This window comes from Acromyrmex echinatior, chromosome 16 (genome assembly GCF_024713525.1).
Source record: "Acromyrmex echinatior isolate Ae372 chromosome 16, ASM2471352v2, whole genome shotgun sequence".
Lineage (NCBI taxonomy): Eukaryota > Metazoa > Arthropoda > Insecta > Hymenoptera > Formicidae > Acromyrmex > Acromyrmex echinatior.
Genome location: NC_141867.1, coordinates 7,383,263 through 7,400,226, shown reverse-complemented (window position 1 = coordinate 7,400,226; position 16,964 = coordinate 7,383,263). Strand labels below are relative to the sequence as shown.

Sequence of the window (16,964 nt, the reverse complement as noted above, 5' to 3'; positions counted from 1 at the left end):
GAGGGTAGTCCTCATTTTAAAAAGAACGCACTCAAGTTGACCAGAGAAAAAATTTTTGCAACCGTTTTATGATTCTCTGCTGAGATAGGATCATTCCTCTTGATCTAAAAGCATAACCCAATCAGCATTGGAAGAAAACTTCCAACAGTTGCAAAATAAACGTTCTGAACGCAACCAATGTTCATTTCCGGAAGTGATATACATATGGCGGAAGGTGATTAGCTGTTACGTGCGACGCGTTACGCTGTTGCGCATCTCACTGCGATTCGCCTAATATTATTCCATATTATTCTTCCGGTTGATGAGACTGCATTGAACTGTTGTCGGTGAGTGTGACGGATATCAATCACGCGGAATCTAGCTGAAATGAAAAGAAACGAATCGATATTTTACGTAAATGAAAATCCGTCAAGTCATTATTTATGCATCCGGACCTTATTTTCCGCGCATATGAAAAGTCTGTCGATTTTGGCAGTATTATCGGATATAACCTGACATCACGTTGCGACAAAGCGACTTCCATTTGACTTTTGTGTATATATAAACCGTTATTAAAATCAATACTGCATATTAGTTTTGCGAATAAATTTAAAGTCGAGAGATATGATAACTATTTTATATTTTTCGTTACAGAGTTTACGAAGATGAAGTACAATCGTCTGGTATCTTCCTCGCGCAGGAAGAATAGAAAGAGGCATTTCACAGCGCCTTCTCACATTAGACGACGACTTATGTCCGCGCCACTATCCAAGGAATTACGACAAAAGTACAATGTACGATCTATGCCGATCCGCAAAGATGACGAAGTACAGGTGAGTCTCCATTGTTGCTCCGAAATTCAATCTGTGGACTTCTCTCTGATTCTACAATGAGTTGATAATTGGTAGTCTTAGGCCTGAATGCACCAACGTTACTTTGATTTTAAGTGAGGTTTAAAACTCGTCTCTGTCTCTTTTTCAGTTTTAAAATGAGACAGAGTTTTAAGTCTCGCTTAAAGTTAAAGTAACTTTGATGCAACCAGGCCTTAGGATGATATTCATGATATGTTTTTATTTTAAGACTATCATAAGTAACATCTTAAAACGCTAATATGCGTATGACTCTCTGATTTTGATGATAATTTAAAACTGTACTTAAAACAGTTATGTCATAAATATAAGAATTAATTACAAAAATACTGAGAAACTGGTAGCTCTACCAATTCACTGATTTTGATCAATCCTGATCACCAATTATTCTTCAGACTCACATATTTCCGACTCACCAATTCATTATAGAAACAGCGTCTCTCTCATGTAGTATATTTAAGTTACTGTGCAATAGTATACTAAGATACTGTATACCAAGATATATAAATATTAGTGTAATTAATTAGAGTTAGGCATTGAGAGGCATTGAAGTATGTAAACGTATATGTTTTAATTATATAAATATTGCAATGTGTGTATATTATGCACAGCAAGTTTAGTACACAAGCATAACTTACATAATATATAAATATATTGATGTGTATAGAATATAAGGTTGCTTTATCTTAGGGTAAAAATTTTAGAAAATGCTTACATCTTAAAAGAATTTTTTTAAGTAGGAGTTAAACCAGTGCTATCCAAGATGTGTAATTCTATATTCGATTATATAATTCTTAGTGACAATTCAATATCATTATGATATGTTGTCATTGCAGTTTTTTTTACATATATAATATCTATATAACGATACATAGTGAATAGTCGTTAAAGAAAAGTTACAGAATTGATAATTTACTTGACAATGTTGATATTTACATTTTACCTTCCCTTTTCTATCTCCATTAAGCCCCAATTTACAATAGATATAATACACTTTAATCTTCTGCTCTAAGTTTTAAATTTTATAATTGAGATCTGACCAGCGCTAAAAATACTTTTTGCTACTGGAAATATTTTTGTTAGAAAATACATCATAGTTTAGAATTTGAAAGGCTAAAGATTTATTACACTTATAGATCAGGATTAAAAAAAAGGAAAGCAATAGACAGAGCAAATGCCAATATATATTAAGTCAATGCCCACAAATGTAAATCTTGGGTACCATTGAGTGAGTGAAATCCAAGCTTATATATATATGTGATATATTTTTTAAAGGTAGTACGTGGCCACTACAAGGGTCAACAAGTAGGAAAAGTCGTCCAAGTGTACAGGAAAAAGTTCGTAATATATATTGAACGAATTCAACGCGAAAAGGCAAACAGTGCTAACGTGTACGTTGGCATTGATCCTTCCAAGGTAAAAATAGTATGATATATTACAGGACATATATTAGGATCTTTCGTTGCTTTTATATTCATGATGAACTATTCCAAATCCATTCACATAGAATTAGAAAAATAGCTTAACTTTGAAACTGTATGCAGGGTTTTCCTGCATATTTGTTGAAGAGTTTTGCTTAGTCTAATTAATGCAGAAAGGTTGGCTCTGATCATATTGTTGCACATTTCTTTTATCCTCGTAAATTTTGTCACATTAAAATTTAACTTGCATATTATTGTTTCAGACGGTTATTGTTAAATTAAAAATGGACAAAGACCGTAAAAAAATTATCGATAGGCGAAGCAAGGGTAGGCTGGCTGCGTTGGGTAAGGATAAGGGCAAATACACAGAAGATGTAACGGCCGCCATGGAAACGTCATAATTTTGATATATTTTTGCGTGTCACAATAAAAAATATGAAAAACGAAAACTTTCATATTTATCTCTTTACATTCATAAATAATTCCTTATGTTCAATACTAAAAACAGCATCTTAAATTATATTCCAAGAGCTAAAACTATTTGAATAAAAATAGAAGCTTATTACATATATATATAGATTTAGGGAATTTGCATTATTATGTTACATGATAAAAGATTTATAGAATAATCTGTTCTGCACGTTTCTAATGTTTCAAAATGAACGTAGTAATACTGTTTACTGCCTCGAAACAGCGAGCGCTCGTAGTATATGTAAGAACAAATTGATTATATCCAGGTAGATATTAATCGTCGCCAAGATATATTCCTCAGGCGAGAGAGTGTGCATTATAAGTTGCGTGTCAAAAACAATGAACAAGCAGAACAACAGTGCACCTCCGATGCTTATCACCAATTCCAGTGTAGTGCTCTGAATAAAGATTTGCATTAAACCTCCAAGTAAGAGGCACCAGAGTCCAATAAATAATCTGTAAAACAAAGAGAAAAATGAATGATTGTAGAACTAAACATAAAAATAGACACATATTTTATTCATTAGATCGATAATAGCAATTTTTATATCTGCTGTATTTAGTGTGGGATAAAAATTATAAGATCTGTTCTTTATCACTGCATTTGACTACGCTAAAACTTCTTTTTCACTTTCATTAAATGTTAAATATATGTCCATTTCATTTTAAATACAAATTTGGTATTTACAATATTCGCGAAAATTCGTCCTTATTTAACATCCAATAAACAACAAAGATGAAATTATAAAGAATGTTGTGAGCGCAAAGTGGAACATCATAGAAGTACGTGATGAAAAATAATTTGGCCAAGAAAGAGTCAGCCTCACCCGAATCCCAAAAATGAGAAATCTCGCTTGGTTTGGAAAGTGTAAACTGTCAAGCCGAGTAAGACAGTCAACGTTATAAACAGAGCTTCCAAGACTACTGTGGTATCGTACATGGATACCACAACTCCGACAGTGTACGCCTGCACCAGCGTCTGCAATTTCCGAAACAAATTCTTATTAATATCATATACAACAAATAATAATCGTCTATTTTTTTGTACTTACAAATGCGCTTAGAAGAATCAGATTGGCAGGATGATCTTTCCTTTTTATCATCAGAGCAATTAAGATTGCCATTGTCAGGAAAAACGCTAAACCTATGGTCCATGCGCTAAATAATAAACAAACTAATTAATAACATAAGTTATGATAAGAAGAGTTACGAACCAAAATAACAAAATATAATATATGTAATAAAAACAAACATTTAATAAAAGTAAAAATAAAAATACAAATATGCTTACATTAAACTAAGATTTCGATTCCGATCGGATCATTCTCAAAGTTAAAAGAATAATATATAACAAAAAATATATAAAAAACGTTAATTATAAAATAAATTAAACAAGGACAACTATTTGTAGAAATTCGATGGCGAGAAATGATGGATAGAAAAGAAATTTGGATATTCTGGCCATTTCTTCATTCCTAGAATTATCGCTGAGAGTAACTGAGAATGATCCGATCAGAGTCGAAAAGCATATTTGTATTTTTATTTTTACTTTTATTAAATGTTTTTATTATGTACATTATATTTTGTTACTTTGGTTCATAGCCCTTCTTTACATAATTTATTTTATTTTCATTATTTGAGTCATATTGTATCATATATTATAATTAATAACATTTCTATTATAATAGTTAATACATCAAATGCAATAAAGAAAATCAAGAACGGTCAAAGTTGAATGTTCCAAACAATACATTATATATTCTTGTATTAAATTAATTTCAGATATGATTGAGAGCCGAAAAATTTTCGGTTTTAATACAATCATTCTGAAGCCCAGTTCCATAACTCACAGTTAACTCTTAACCGAAGTACAATTTATTCATTGTTTCTTTCTAATTCTAAAATTGGAAAGAAATGAGAAACAAGTTGAGTTGTGGAACTGGGCCTGAAACACTAATAACCCCCCCCCCCTAAATTAAAATAAACAGAAAATAAGAAACTTATTGCAAAAAATATTACCTCAGCCAGGATTCGAACTTGAGACCTCTCAACTTTCCAGGAAGAGTGTCTTAGCCAGCTCGATCACTGAGGCTTCGGAAATATTATTCGCAATAATTGATATGTATAGAGAGAACGCGTTGTATGGTTATTAGTTAATATGAATTAAATATACAAGAAGATGTCTTACTTATCTTGCACATATAACTTTACAGTTGAGCTGATCACAAATATTGAAGCTAATGCAACAGTCATCAAGATCTGAATACTCAATAAACCATAAACTTTCCGTAAGAAACCTAGATAAATTCAATTCATAATTAGAATAAGCATTAAATATAGAATTCATATATTTATTATAAATGAAACTAGTTGTGACATCATAAATATAGTTTACAAATAGATATCTTAACAAATGTTATGAATATTTTACAGTAACATATGTCTATATAATTTTGAATTTCTACAATGTTATACATTACCCATTCGTATCTTGATATCTGCATTATGCACGTTATTTCTATAAGCAAAGTCATCTTGTATGTCATGTTCGGATTGCTCCTTGCCACCCCGTTCAACATCCTCTTCCACCAACATCAAAGGAACAGCAGCCATTTTTGTTTTTCTGAGTAAACAATTTAGAAAATAAAATTGATAAATTGGAACTATATAACATGTAAAAAGAATTTTATCAGTCTTCATGAATAGTATAAACTACGGTCAAAAAATTAATAATCTTGTTTACATGTAACTGGCACTATTTTATTTTTAGAAGACAATATTTGTATAAAAAGTAATAATGACAACCATGTTAAAGATATTCTCAAAATGTCAGTCACATATTAAGCGATAGCAAAACAAACCTCAATTTCTTTGAAGATCTTTATAGGCTGAATTTATGTTGCCAAGTTGAATTTATAAAATATTTAGGTAAGAGAATTATCTGACATCGTTATACGCAAAACAGACAAACGGATTGAATAGAAACGACGACACGTTTATCACAAAAATTGACGAGAAGGGATCGAAATAATCAATTCAGCGCCATCTAGAACAAAAAACTGGAATCTCCAGAGGTCTGTCGCGTTGCTTGAAATCCCCCAAAAATTATGCACTTTATTATGAATATTCGAATTTGCTCACTTTTGTAATTTTCACTAGGGAGTTCATTGTATTGTATTGGGTAATCTAAAAAGATCCGCGGTTTTTTGTCACTAAATGTGTGTTGATGGTCATATATCTAGTGACAAAGTACCGCGGATACTTTTTAGATGACCCAATATATCTTGAAATGAAGTGAAAATTGCAAAAATTCACCAGAATATTCATAAATTTAATTGGTTATTATCTAATGAATTTGTTCACTTTTGTAATTTTCAAGCTACGCAATTGTCTCCCTGAACATAGCCTAGGAAGATTTAAGGAAGCTGCTCTAGGGAAAGTCATTTGGCAACGGTAAAGGCATTTGGCAACACTGTGTTCAATCAAGGCATGTTCATCCGAATTGACTATTTGGGTGGTATTGTCGAACGTAGTTGAAGTTGTCAGTCTGTTATTTCGTATCATTCGGGACGAATTCGTGATAAAAATTTTCGAAAAGCATACGGAACCAATTCGTTTACGACGAAAGACACTAATAAACTTGACTCATTTTAAAAAATAAAGATAATTGCAAGACATGGTAAATGTAACAAAGGGCATTTTGGTTGAATGGTACGTGTGTTTGTAGAAAAAATAATTTATTCTATTTATTGACAACCAGTTGCGTAAACCAACAATCAAATTCATTCTTTGTAGTCTAAGTCCTCGGGAATGTTAAACTGTTTATTAAGATCTTGCTCCGAAATGCAAAATTTATTCTTGCACCAGCTTTGTATAGAAAAAATATTGTCCGTCCATATATTGGTCCCATCTTTGTATTTCTAAACAAATATAACAAAAAAGCAACAATTGTAGCGATACCAACAAAGTAGCTTCCTTAATAATTTCATTGAAAACTAATATTATATGTAGCATGCATACTATGACAGAATAGAAACAATAGTCAAAAATGTCTTTATTACTACAAAAAGAATGAGACGTTAAAAATAAGGTTAAGAGATCTATTATATTTGATAAAATATATTTGATATATGTTATATATAACATATATTGAGTTTGATTGTACCTGTGCTTTTTTATTCATTTCTGCAATTGCTTCTGGATCGACATTACTGAATTTTGCAATTTGATTTTTAATCTCTTGTTCTTCTTTCTTTAACTGTTCTATTTCCTCCAATAGCTTTCTCTTCTCTTCTGTATCATTCTTCAGTTCCTATATGAAATATTTTAGATAAACAAGAATAGAATTAAAATTTAACAAATTTAGGGTTTTTTTCTGTAACTCTTAATTGTATTGTTACAGTTACAGTCGTTAGGAATTACAAAACAGACCTCTAAATATTAGGTGTAGTAAAAAGAAATCCATTATTTTTCCAATAGATGGCTTTAGTAATCTGTATCTCGTCTACGCGTGATAATCGAAGTAGCAAGCTAACATTATTTATATATTATATATATTTATATATTATTTATTATAGTCAAAATGACGACAGATAATATCAGTTTTTTATTTAAATAAGTGAGAAATAAGATCATAAAGATGTCATTATGATATATTTTGATTTCTGTGTTTTACTTAAGAGTGCAGAAAAAAATAGACTTGAATATTATATAACAACGGGTTAATCTGCGAAATCAGTATACTTTATTGCCATCTATTGGAAAAATAATGGATTTCTTTTTATTACACCTAATATGCATTTACCTTTTCTTTCTGTATTTCTTCTTTCAGTTTCTCTAGCTTAAATTCTACTTCTACTAGCTTTTTGCTTGTATCAGCTATTCTGCATTCTGTTGTAGTAATATTTTCTCTGTAAAATATTTCTTGAGTATCTCGTTTTTTTTTCTATAGAGCATACATAGCTATATAATTTTCTTGCAATATTACCCTGGGAATCTCCAGAAATATGTGGAAGTACCAATTTTTTCAGATCGTACCAAACCATCATCCACTAAAGCTTGTAACACATCTTTGACAGCTTGTACTACGATGTTCTTCTCCTTTGGCGCGATCTTTTCGAGTTCCTTCAGTGTAAAAAATTCTTTCTTCTCATAAAATATTTGCAACATTCTCATACGTTTCTCATCAAGAGAAACTCCTTTTCTTTTCGACATGGTATCTATATATATTTATAATAAAAAATATTAAACATTCGAACAAAATTGTATGTGTTTAGTGATGCAGCTATGAAACAGTTTCTTCTACATTTGGACGAAACATCTGCACTAGGAAGAAAATTTATAATTCAAGATCTGGATGAGAAACATCTATTCATATCTGCTGACATACTGGAAACTTTGCAAGCTAAAGTAGATGATTTAATGGATCAGATATCATTTCCATTGGCAGAGAAAGGTGTATAAAAAAACAACGAAAGCCACTTTTTGAGGTGTATAATATTATATAAACTTGAAAAATGTCTCGAGAATCCGGTAGAATAAAAGACGCGAGTCAAAAGAGGATTCTTGATGAGGCTACTCGTAAACGTAGGCAAAAAAAAGCATTGGAAGCATTGGAGCAAGACAATTTTCATGATGATCCACATGCAGACTTGGGTATATACCATAAAAATGCTTATTTCTTTTCGAAACATTATGTGTTAGAAAATATTTTTTTTCTTATTATAGTTATGAGCAAGAAAATACCAAAATTCCAAGAGACCCTGGACAATAGAAGTAACAGTAGAAAGAAGAAAACCCGTTCTGCAGAATATTACAAGCAACGTTTTCGCAAGACTTTTGCTCAGCTGGTTGAAGAAGATCTCAATGTGAATCCTAATCCACCAAACTACGCTAGTGCTCAAGCACCACCATCTCGTTTACCCGAGAGACATTTCTGTGCAGTGTGTGGTTTCCCTAGTAATTATATATGCATACCTTGTGGCGCTAGATATTGCTGTGTCAAATGTTTAGGTACTCATCTTGACACGAGATGCATGAAGTGGACGGTTTAAGAATTTTGATTTTATTCACACTTTCCAAAGTTTTTAATTAAATTAAATGTATGAAAATGCATCTCAAAATCTATTTTATTTTAAATATATTATACTTTAATAAAATATGTAAAAACAATCATAAAAAAAGGTTTAATAAATTCTTTAGATGAAATGTTAACAGTATATCAAAAAATTTCAGCAGAAAATTAATTAACTATGATTAAGTAACACACTGTACCTGTGGTGTTTGCATTAAGCTTATGTTTTGCTAATAGAATCTGCGAAAATAAGTAGATGTTTAATTCTTTTATCCCAAATTTGAATGATTAAGTGTAGATCTTTGCATAATACATAATGCATAAAGCATAAGAAAATTAAGGGCCATTCCACACAAACTTGCATAACACATAAGGCATAAGAAATTCAACCAATCAGAGCTCTTTATTTCATGGAAAGGAAGGAAATGAAGGACTTGTAATGGGTATATTTTCTTATGCATTATGTGTTACGTGTTATGCAAAAATCTGTGCTCCCCGCTTAACCAATTTAAATCTTTTATTTCATGGAAGTGAAGAAAATGAAAGATTTCAATTGATTAATTTTCTTATGCATTACGCGTTATGCATGACACTGCTTCCGCCTTTAAAGTTGATATTTGTGAAGGTTAGAAAATTTGTTATATTTTTAACCTAACAGAAATGTAATTTCTAACAAGCGACACATGACACGGTATAATCATAGAGCTTATACTACTGGAGAGGGAATATGGTCGAGCTGTGAGCAAGTCTCGTAAGATTATTCGAGCAGGGGATCGATTCTGTATCTTCAAACAAGGTGAAAATTATAAAAGTGAGCAAATTTACTAGGTGTTGACCAATGAAATAATCAGTATTCTAGTAAATTCGCTCACTTTTATAATTTTTACCTCATTTCAAGATACAGAATCGATCCTCAGATCGGACGTGTTTCCTCTCGTCTCGGATATTGCGTCACCTCGATTAAGGCCGCAGCACAGACTTGCATAACGCATAATGCACAGTGCATAAGCAAATCAACTAATCAGAATCTTTCCTTTCCTCCCATTTCATAAAAAAAAAGAATTGATTGATTCCCTTATGCACTATGCATTATGCGTTATGTGGCTATTATATTTTTGAAAAGCATTGCCGACTTCGACTATGCCTTGCATTACACTACTCACAGTCCTACATTAGGGTTGCGTTTGGAAACATTACCCCCATGTTATTGGTTTATCCTTACTTTTCTATCCTCTTTTGGCACATGCCCAGAAAGAAGAAAAGTTAGTCCTGAGCAGGACAGAAATACACATCTTCTGTCTTTCAGTCTTGTTCACACTTTCCACTTATTGCTTGGCCATTTGTATTTTAAATATATGAAATACATAAAATTAAAAAATATAATTATTCTAGGGGTTACTCCGGATCTACAATAGATTTTTAAGTTTTAAGCTATAAGGAATAAACGAATCACAATCAATTATTCTCCTCGCATTCGACTGTAGTTGATCACTTTCTTACAGCTTAAGGCTTAAAATATCTTTTGTAAATCCGGATAAAGGAGCATTGTCTCACTCCATGTCTTAGCACCGAGACACTACCGTATCTTTAGATTTTGGAATTTTTTTACTAATTTTAATTGAAATAAAAGAAATTTAATAAATTAATCAATAATAAAAGTGGTTCATTATTTTTTCTTAAAAAAATATCTCTTGTTATTCAATAAAAAAATTATTAACAAATATTCATTACTCTTATATAAAACAATAATACAACATATATTTTCGCATGGATTACAATTACAAACCTATATAGTGTCTCTATATTAAATTGTGAAATGTATGTGTAGATGCAGTGCTTCTCTTTGAGAATATTAAAAAACTAGATACACAGATTTAAGTTGAGTAGGAGTCGTTTGATTATATGACGTGTTTACATTGATAAACCACTCACAGCTTATCACAGTGAAAAAGGCACTGATCGCCGTGAGTAACTGTGTTCAATTGCAATATTGTCAAATACATTGAACTTGACGCTCTCGTTTAATATATTTGTTAGCGCATTTCTTTTTTCAATGCCTTCTTCTTTACCTGGAGTAAAAGTTTCAATGTCATCTTTCGTCATAAGATTATTGTCTTTTTCAGTAATTACAATATCATCTAAAAAATCTCCATGTAAAATGCAAATATTATGCAGCACACAACACGCAATAATATATTCGGGTATGAGATCCGTCCGTTTCATATACAACTTATCTTCGAGACTACGAAAACGTCCTTTCAGATAACTAACAGCTTCTTTAATCATTATATGGGCCGAACATAAACGTTCATTAAAATTAATTTGTGCTTCTGACAAATCATTGTCGTTGTTATCATAAGGTACCATTACATGTTTTTGCACAGCATACCCAGTATCACCTATTAGATGACTATTCTGTGGAAAAAATTTTTCTGTGTACATGGATGGGATGTCACTTAACCAGAATACACACATATCATTCATAGATCCCGGTTGTTCTGCATAACAATGGATGAACTTTAAAGTGGAATCACATACAGCCTACAACAGATATAAAAATATTTAAACATTCATCAATCTCATAAAAGTTTTATTTCCTTACTCATTACATTAAACGTATATAACTTACTTGCAAATGTATTGAATAATGACCGTTTTGATTTACGTAATTTTCTGCATGTTCCTTTGGTTTCTGTATACGTATGTGTGTACTATCTATGGCACCAAGTACTTTTGGAAACTTATGTTTGTATTGAACATCCGTCCATGTTTGTTGTGCTTCTTCTATATTAGGCCATTTGATAAATTTATCTGCTAAAGAATATATCGCTGCACAGACTTTTCTATGAGCACGCCAAGCAGTTGCTCGTCCAATATTAAATCGATGACAAACAGATCTATTAATGAAAAAATATGTGTATATATATATATATATATATATATAAAATGAATTTAGTATTAATACTTATTTATTCGGTATAATTATTTTTTATATATAATTACCTGTATGAATCAGGTGTTGCCATGGTCCATAATGTCACTAATAATTGTAAGTATGGATTAATTGGACACCGCCCAGATCCGGTTGGCTTTTCTAAGTTCGGTTTTATTAAATTTAACAAATATGTAAACACTACACGTGATATCCTGTAATCAAAATTTAATTAATTTTAAATAAAAAACTTCTTCATATTCAAATAAGATTGTTATATTTTGCATAATAAAAACAATCAAGCTAATAAATGTATACTTTTGAAGTATTATACATAAAGCTATATTATTTATATTCACTTTACCGAAATTCTCTTTTAAACTCGACATCTGAAAATTCTTTCACCATGTCCACATAATTTTTAACACGAAGTTGAACTGCTTGAACTGGTGATAATTCCATTCGTTCATCTTCTTCAGAAACATTATCGATACCGTCTTCGTCCAAATTTTCCAATGCTATTAAAGATATTGACAGCTTAGGGTATATTCCAAAACATCTTTAAAAAAAATTTTTCTCAAAATATATAGTATACGTAACATACTCTCTGCTGTAAAAGTACCCGGAATTTTTAAATAAAACGCAAAATTTTAAATTTTAAGATAAATTTATTTTATCCTCTTCAAAATAATCATTTGAAGCCATACATGTGCCAGTGATTAACTCACTCTTCGTAGCATTTTCCTGAAGGTGCACTATTAGAAATGCTTCCTTTACATATAAATAAAGCTCATGGTTATGAATGAAATTAAAAGTAATGAATGATTTAACTGAAAATTAAGCTACAGTAGATACTTAAATATAATGAGCGTATAATATATTATACATTAAATTTCATAAAGTTTCATAAAAAATACATTAAAGGAGGAATGTTCATAAGGGCTAATTTCGGTTCTATCCAAATTTTGTCCAAACTCCATGAAAATTTATTTCTTGAAGTTAATTATATTCAATATAAATGATTTTAGCTTAAACAGAACGATGATGTTGCCATATTTATTCAGAAATTAGTATTTTTCTGCTCCATTTAAGCTAAAATTATTTATATTGAATATAATTAACTTCAAGAAATAAATTTTCATGAGTTTTGATACAAAATTTAGATAAGGCTGAAACTGGCCCTTATAGACCCTTCTTCTTTCATGTATACAAATATGCTTTTCAGTTATAAATACATTAAATATAACATCATAAAATTAAATTCAAATTGTGTAACTTAAAAGTATATTAAATTCATGAAATTTTTAAGTGGTATGGCTTTTAGCTCCTTCATTTGTGAATTTTCTTTTATGGAATCAAAACACTTTCTCTGTAATGGCAATTTGAGTCTTGGAAACAAAAAAAACACATGGTGCCATGTCTGATAATATTATGGATTAATTGGACACTGCCCAGATCCGGATTTTTCTAAGTTCGGTTTTATTAAATTTAACAAGTATGTAAACACTACACGTGATATCCTGTAATCAAAAGATAATACGGTGCATGGGCGATGGTATTTGTTGCATTTGATAAAAAAATCAAGTACACGGTACAAGAGACGCTTGCTTTGGAACTAATCGCGTTTGAACATATCTAAGATCCAAAGCTCTGATTAAAATGTGATGAACCGAACCATTAGAAATGTTAAGGGTTGAAGTAATCTCTCTTTCACTCACACGACGATTTGTAAGCACAATTTTCTTTACTTTATCGACGTTTTTGTCCGTATTTGATGTCAATGGACGCCCAGAACGCGGCAAGTCTTCTACGATTTCACGACCTTCTTTAAACAATTTGTACCACTCATACACTTGTGACTTCGAGAGAGAAGAGTCCCCGTAGGCTTTTTGTAACATTTTTAATGCGTCGGCACAAGAAATTTCGTTAGCAACACAAAATTTCAAACACACTCTTTGTTCAACTCTTTTTTTCATTATAAAATCCGAACGAACGCATCTAAGGTAGATTAATATAAACAGCTGCTGTAAATTGCTGTAAATAAACTAAGGAGTAAGACAGTAAGAGCGTGATCACATGGAGTGAGAATTAACGGAACGTAAAGAGAACGGAAAGACAAATGATGAGGGTTAACCAATCAGAACAGCCTTTAAGGTTCTTTTACATATGGCTGAAGCTAAGATCGGAGAATGGAGAACAGGCTTCCTAACGAAAATATATGCGCGCGCCGAATAGCGTCGATCAGCCGAAGAACAGAACTTTACCTTATATATATATATATATTCTGTAACTTTATCATTCTCAGTTGAATCAAAATAGAATACAAGGATGGTTGAAAACGACTAAAAGTAATAATTATTAAGACTTAATGAGTAATAAATATTAAAACTAATAAATCATCAAGCTGCTTGGCTTTCAAAAACGAGAATTCGCTGCAGTGAAAGAGGCACAGCAGTCGAAGGAAAAAGAACAAAATAGATTAAAACAGTGAGTTTAATAACGGAATAACGAAAAATATTGATTATCATTCAAAATTCATTGATGCAATGAAGATAATTTTTTACATGTTTCGTTTCGTAGAATCTATTTAAGATCACAGGTACTTTGTATTTGTTTGTGTATATCAAGAAGCTTAATATAACAGCTGTGAGCTGGAATTGAACTAATTGAAATCAGTAACAACCTCTGCCTCCGACTAGAGATTACTTTTGATTTCTGAAAAAATGTGAACGTCAGTATGGAGATTTTTATTAGAATGGTGAGTGTATGTAAGAAAATTTGATTTGTTGTCAGAGGCAGGTGTATCTTCAAAGGAAATGACAAGAAAGTTCATCGAAAAGTTGCAAAAAAATGTATAAACTTAAATACATAAATGTATAAAAGACAATTACAGAACAAAACGGACAATTTGAAACAATTTAAAATTTTATATACTTTTACAATTAACTTTGCTAATTTCATACAAAGCAGCTTTTAATATGCACTGATCTAGTGGAGTGCAGTGACTGAATTTTAGTGACTATTAATACTGTTGCTAATAGTATTAAAGTAATTTCGGAATGGCTAGTAATAGACTATTACGGATCTAATCAAGTTGTTTGAAATCTCTAAGTTTTTACATTTAAAAAAAGATAAATATATTCGGGCGATGAAAAGAAAGAAAAATATGCTGTACAAAAAGTACAAATACCTCAAACAGAGATATATCATGACGATTGCATTGTCAGTAAAAAAGAAATATATTCAGGAAAATATTTTAAATTTAGCAAAAAGCTATTATTAAAACAATACTGTTAGAATCAAACAATTTTTCAATAGTTTTTCAATAGTATTTTTCTGTAGCAAAAAAATACATCCTGTATAATATAAACTAATAATAATATTACACAATATTATAATTTCCTACTCAACAATATGATTGTTATATATGTTATATTACATTTGTTGAATTAGAACTTGTAATATTAATGTGATATTACTGTTAGTTTGTATTCCATGGGATAAATTTATAATATATTATTATATTTATAATGTACTATACCATACCTGTCAGTAAATTCTGCTGCAGCTGTATTGTTTTTTTATTCTTTATCAAATCTTGCTTCAATGTAGTAATAAATGTTTGCATTTGCTTCTTTTTTAAATTCATTTTCTGATTTTTGAAATAGTATTTGGATTTATTTGTTATTTTCTGTTTGTTTATTAATGTTATCTTAATTGTACTATCAACAGTACTTGTATTGGCTATTTTTTCTAAAGGTTGAAAACAATATGTCTTAGCTTTTTCTGAATTCTCAGATTTTTTAGTTTGAGAGTGTACGACTAATGTAGGCAAACTCATAATCACTTCAGAAGCTATATTGAATACAAAAATTGGATTAAAAATTATTGAAGTCTTTTGATTTCAGAACACCTTTGTATGTAAATGGATACAGACCAGATGCATTCGAATTAATTATATTTGCAATCATTGGAGTAGTTTCTAAAGGATCTTGAAATACAGAAGGTACAGCAAGACGTTTCAAACGAACATCATGTGCAAATGGCCTGATCATATAATCATTAGTTGTAAAATGTGCACTACAAATCACATCAGATTTAGTGGGTTGAAAATCTACTTCTCCAATAGCTTCGAGCCACCTTTTTAAGTGATCTTTTCGATGAAGAGGAAATCTGAAACATTTATAATTTGCAATTTAAATATAACCTTTAAATAATAGGAAACCTATCAAGTATAATAACTTTATTCGACTTACCTAAACAAGTGAAATCCTTTTGAACGATTATTGTTACAGTTTTTTATTCCACATTGGTTCCGCATTATTTTTTTCAATCAGAGATTTATTTCTTTTCCTCTATTAAACTGCAACTTTCTTCCTCGTTTTGGCGAGCATACTAACTTCGACTTTTATGAAATTACGTCCAATGATGCGTTTCTGCAAGAAACGGATGAATTTGATAAAACGTCTACTATGTCTCATAAATGCACCGAGATATTAAAGTTGACAATTATTCAGGGTTAAGAAATTTGTTATAGCCATGAAAAACTTCACGAGAAATGTTCCTTTTTACTTGAATGCGTTCCAAAAGTCGACTCTGACTGTGTTCCATAATTCAAGTTGGCTGACGTTTAGCAGAGGCTGTGTTCCAAAATTCGTTGCCAGTTCTGTAAATCTACAGTCTATGCACTATACATTTTCAGCACTCACAGTTTACATTTTAGAACACAGCCTGTGAAAGCAGCTTTGCAACTGTGTACAATTTTTTAATATGATTGGTTGTTGCTTCTGGTTCCTTATAAATCTGAACACATAAACCAATCATTTTTTTTGCGTAGGAAATTGTAGGGATTTTGTATAACTTTAATACAATAGAAATAAATGGTAATAAGTCTGTTCGCGTTGCTTGCACTTTTGATACTCGACATCTTCGCTTTCTCTCTTTTTAAGGCAAAATATGTATCTATCTCATTTTAAGTGCAAAAATATTGGGTCATCTAAAAAGTATCCGCGGTTTTTTGTCACTAGATGTGTTGATGGTCATATATCTAGTGACAAAGTACCGCGGATACTTTTTAGATGACCCAATATTTGGAGATTTCATGCAACGCGAACAGACCTATTAATGGACGAGTTCAAGCAGCAAAGCGATTAGGCATGCTTGCGAATGAGCATGATTGGTTCTTACTTGTGGATCCAACCAATCATGTTTAATTGCTC

The 16,964-nt window shown here is 31.0% G+C and overlaps 5 protein-coding genes and 1 long non-coding RNA gene across 11 annotated transcripts; 4 read left to right on the top strand and 2 right to left on the bottom strand.

The window, feature by feature from the left end:
• The first annotated feature begins 167 nt into the window (after positions 1-167).
• Positions 168-2,718, top strand: RpL26 (ribosomal protein L26). Its single transcript, XM_011061019.2, has 4 exons — positions 168-326; positions 634-812; positions 2,124-2,264; positions 2,533-2,718. Exons 2-4 carry the CDS (start codon positions 645-647, stop codon positions 2,668-2,670), a joined length of 447 nt encoding a protein of 148 aa, XP_011059321.1. The 5' UTR covers positions 168-326; positions 634-644; the 3' UTR covers positions 2,671-2,718.
• LOC105148947 (protein lifeguard 4) lies at positions 2,659-5,795 on the bottom strand. Of its 2 annotated transcripts, XM_011061020.2 has the most exons (6): positions 5,602-5,795; positions 5,221-5,363; positions 4,929-5,037; positions 3,793-3,898; positions 3,568-3,719; positions 2,659-3,196 (listed from the first exon to the last, which is right to left on the bottom strand). In XM_011061020.2, the coding sequence occupies exons 2-6, from the start codon at positions 5,351-5,353 to the stop codon at positions 2,947-2,949; spliced, it is 750 nt and encodes a 249-aa protein (XP_011059322.1). In that variant the 5' UTR covers positions 5,354-5,363; positions 5,602-5,795; the 3' UTR covers positions 2,659-2,946. The 2 variants fall into 2 exon arrangements, with proteins under 2 accessions (XP_011059322.1, XP_087270617.1); XM_087414491.1 differs by lacking the exon at positions 5,602-5,795 and having other exon boundaries at positions 5,221-5,379.
• A 416-nt stretch (positions 5,796-6,211) lies between these two features.
• Positions 6,212-8,395, top strand: Tfb5 (transcription factor B5). Its single transcript, XM_011061027.2, has 2 exons — positions 6,212-6,451; positions 8,017-8,395. The coding sequence occupies exons 1-2, from the start codon at positions 6,417-6,419 to the stop codon at positions 8,201-8,203; spliced, it is 222 nt and encodes a 73-aa protein (XP_011059329.1). The 5' UTR covers positions 6,212-6,416; the 3' UTR covers positions 8,204-8,395.
• LOC105148949 (meiotic nuclear division protein 1 homolog) lies at positions 6,461-9,545 on the bottom strand. Of its 5 annotated transcripts, none has more exons than XM_011061022.2 (6): positions 9,391-9,545; positions 9,014-9,053; positions 7,728-7,959; positions 7,545-7,650; positions 6,906-7,052; positions 6,461-6,660 (listed from the first exon to the last, which is right to left on the bottom strand). In XM_011061022.2, exons 3-6 carry the CDS (start codon positions 7,952-7,954, stop codon positions 6,523-6,525), a joined length of 618 nt encoding a protein of 205 aa, XP_011059324.1. In that variant the 5' UTR covers positions 7,955-7,959; positions 9,014-9,053; positions 9,391-9,545; the 3' UTR covers positions 6,461-6,522. The 5 variants fall into 5 exon arrangements, with proteins under 5 accessions (XP_011059324.1, XP_011059327.1, XP_011059325.1 ...); XM_011061025.2 differs by having other exon boundaries at positions 9,465-9,537; XM_011061023.2 differs by lacking the exon at positions 9,014-9,053 and having other exon boundaries at positions 9,391-9,544.
• Positions 8,257-8,922, top strand: LOC105148948 (zinc finger HIT domain-containing protein 1). The gene is made up of 2 exons (XM_011061021.2): positions 8,257-8,395; positions 8,468-8,922. Exons 1-2 carry the CDS (start codon positions 8,257-8,259, stop codon positions 8,791-8,793), a joined length of 465 nt encoding a protein of 154 aa, XP_011059323.1. The 3' UTR covers positions 8,794-8,922.
• A 4,547-nt stretch (positions 9,546-14,092) lies between the features above and the next one.
• LOC147907105 (uncharacterized) lies at positions 14,093-15,973 on the top strand. Its single transcript, XR_015547726.1, has 3 exons — positions 14,093-14,232; positions 14,326-14,503; positions 15,654-15,973. It is a non-coding gene; the product is annotated as an uncharacterized LOC147907105 (long non-coding RNA).
• Positions 15,974-16,964: the final 991 nt, after the last annotated feature.

What these genes read in the sequence shown, in the direction of transcription:
- RpL26 (XM_011061019.2), top strand. Translation starts at nt 645, where the DNA reads ATGAAGTACAATCGTCTGGTATCTTCCTCGCGCAGGAAGAATAGAAAG. An exon ending in GCAAAGATGACGAAGTACAG is followed by an intron (nt 813 to 2,123) that starts GTGAGTCTCCAT and finishes TATTTTTTAAAG; the next exon opens with GTAGTACGTGGCCACTACAA. An exon ending in TTGGCATTGATCCTTCCAAG is followed by an intron (nt 2,265 to 2,532) that starts GTAAAAATAGTA and finishes TTATTGTTTCAG; the next exon opens with ACGGTTATTGTTAAATTAAA.
- LOC105148947 (XM_011061020.2), bottom strand. Translation starts at nt 5,353, where the DNA reads ATGGCTGCTGTTCCTTTGATGTTGGTGGAAGAGGATGTTGAACGGGGT. An exon ending in AGATATCAAGATACGAATGG is followed by an intron (nt 5,038 to 5,220) that starts GTAATGTATAAC and finishes GAATTTATCTAG; the next exon opens with GTTTCTTACGGAAAGTTTAT. An exon ending in AAGTTATATGTGCAAGATAA is followed by an intron (nt 3,899 to 4,928) that starts GTAAGACATCTT and finishes TTTATTATTTAG; the next exon opens with CGCATGGACCATAGGTTTAG.
- Tfb5 (XM_011061027.2), top strand. Translation starts at nt 6,417, where the DNA reads ATGGTAAATGTAACAAAGGGCATTTTGGTTGAATG. An exon ending in AAGGGCATTTTGGTTGAATG is followed by an intron (nt 6,452 to 8,016) that starts GTACGTGTGTTT and finishes GTATGTGTTTAG; the next exon opens with TGATGCAGCTATGAAACAGT.
- LOC105148949 (XM_011061022.2), bottom strand. Translation starts at nt 7,954, where the DNA reads ATGTCGAAAAGAAAAGGAGTTTCTCTTGATGAGAAACGTATGAGAATG. An exon ending in TATTTCTGGAGATTCCCAGG is followed by an intron (nt 7,651 to 7,727) that starts GTAATATTGCAA and finishes AATATTTTACAG; the next exon opens with AGAAAATATTACTACAACAG. An exon ending in AAATGAATAAAAAAGCACAG is followed by an intron (nt 6,661 to 6,905) that starts GTACAATCAAAC and finishes ATATTTGTTTAG; the next exon opens with AAATACAAAGATGGGACCAA.
- LOC105148948 (XM_011061021.2), top strand. Translation starts at nt 8,257, where the DNA reads ATGTCTCGAGAATCCGGTAGAATAAAAGACGCGAGTCAAAAGAGGATT. An exon ending in TGATCCACATGCAGACTTGG is followed by an intron (nt 8,396 to 8,467) that starts GTATATACCATA and finishes TTCTTATTATAG; the next exon opens with TTATGAGCAAGAAAATACCA.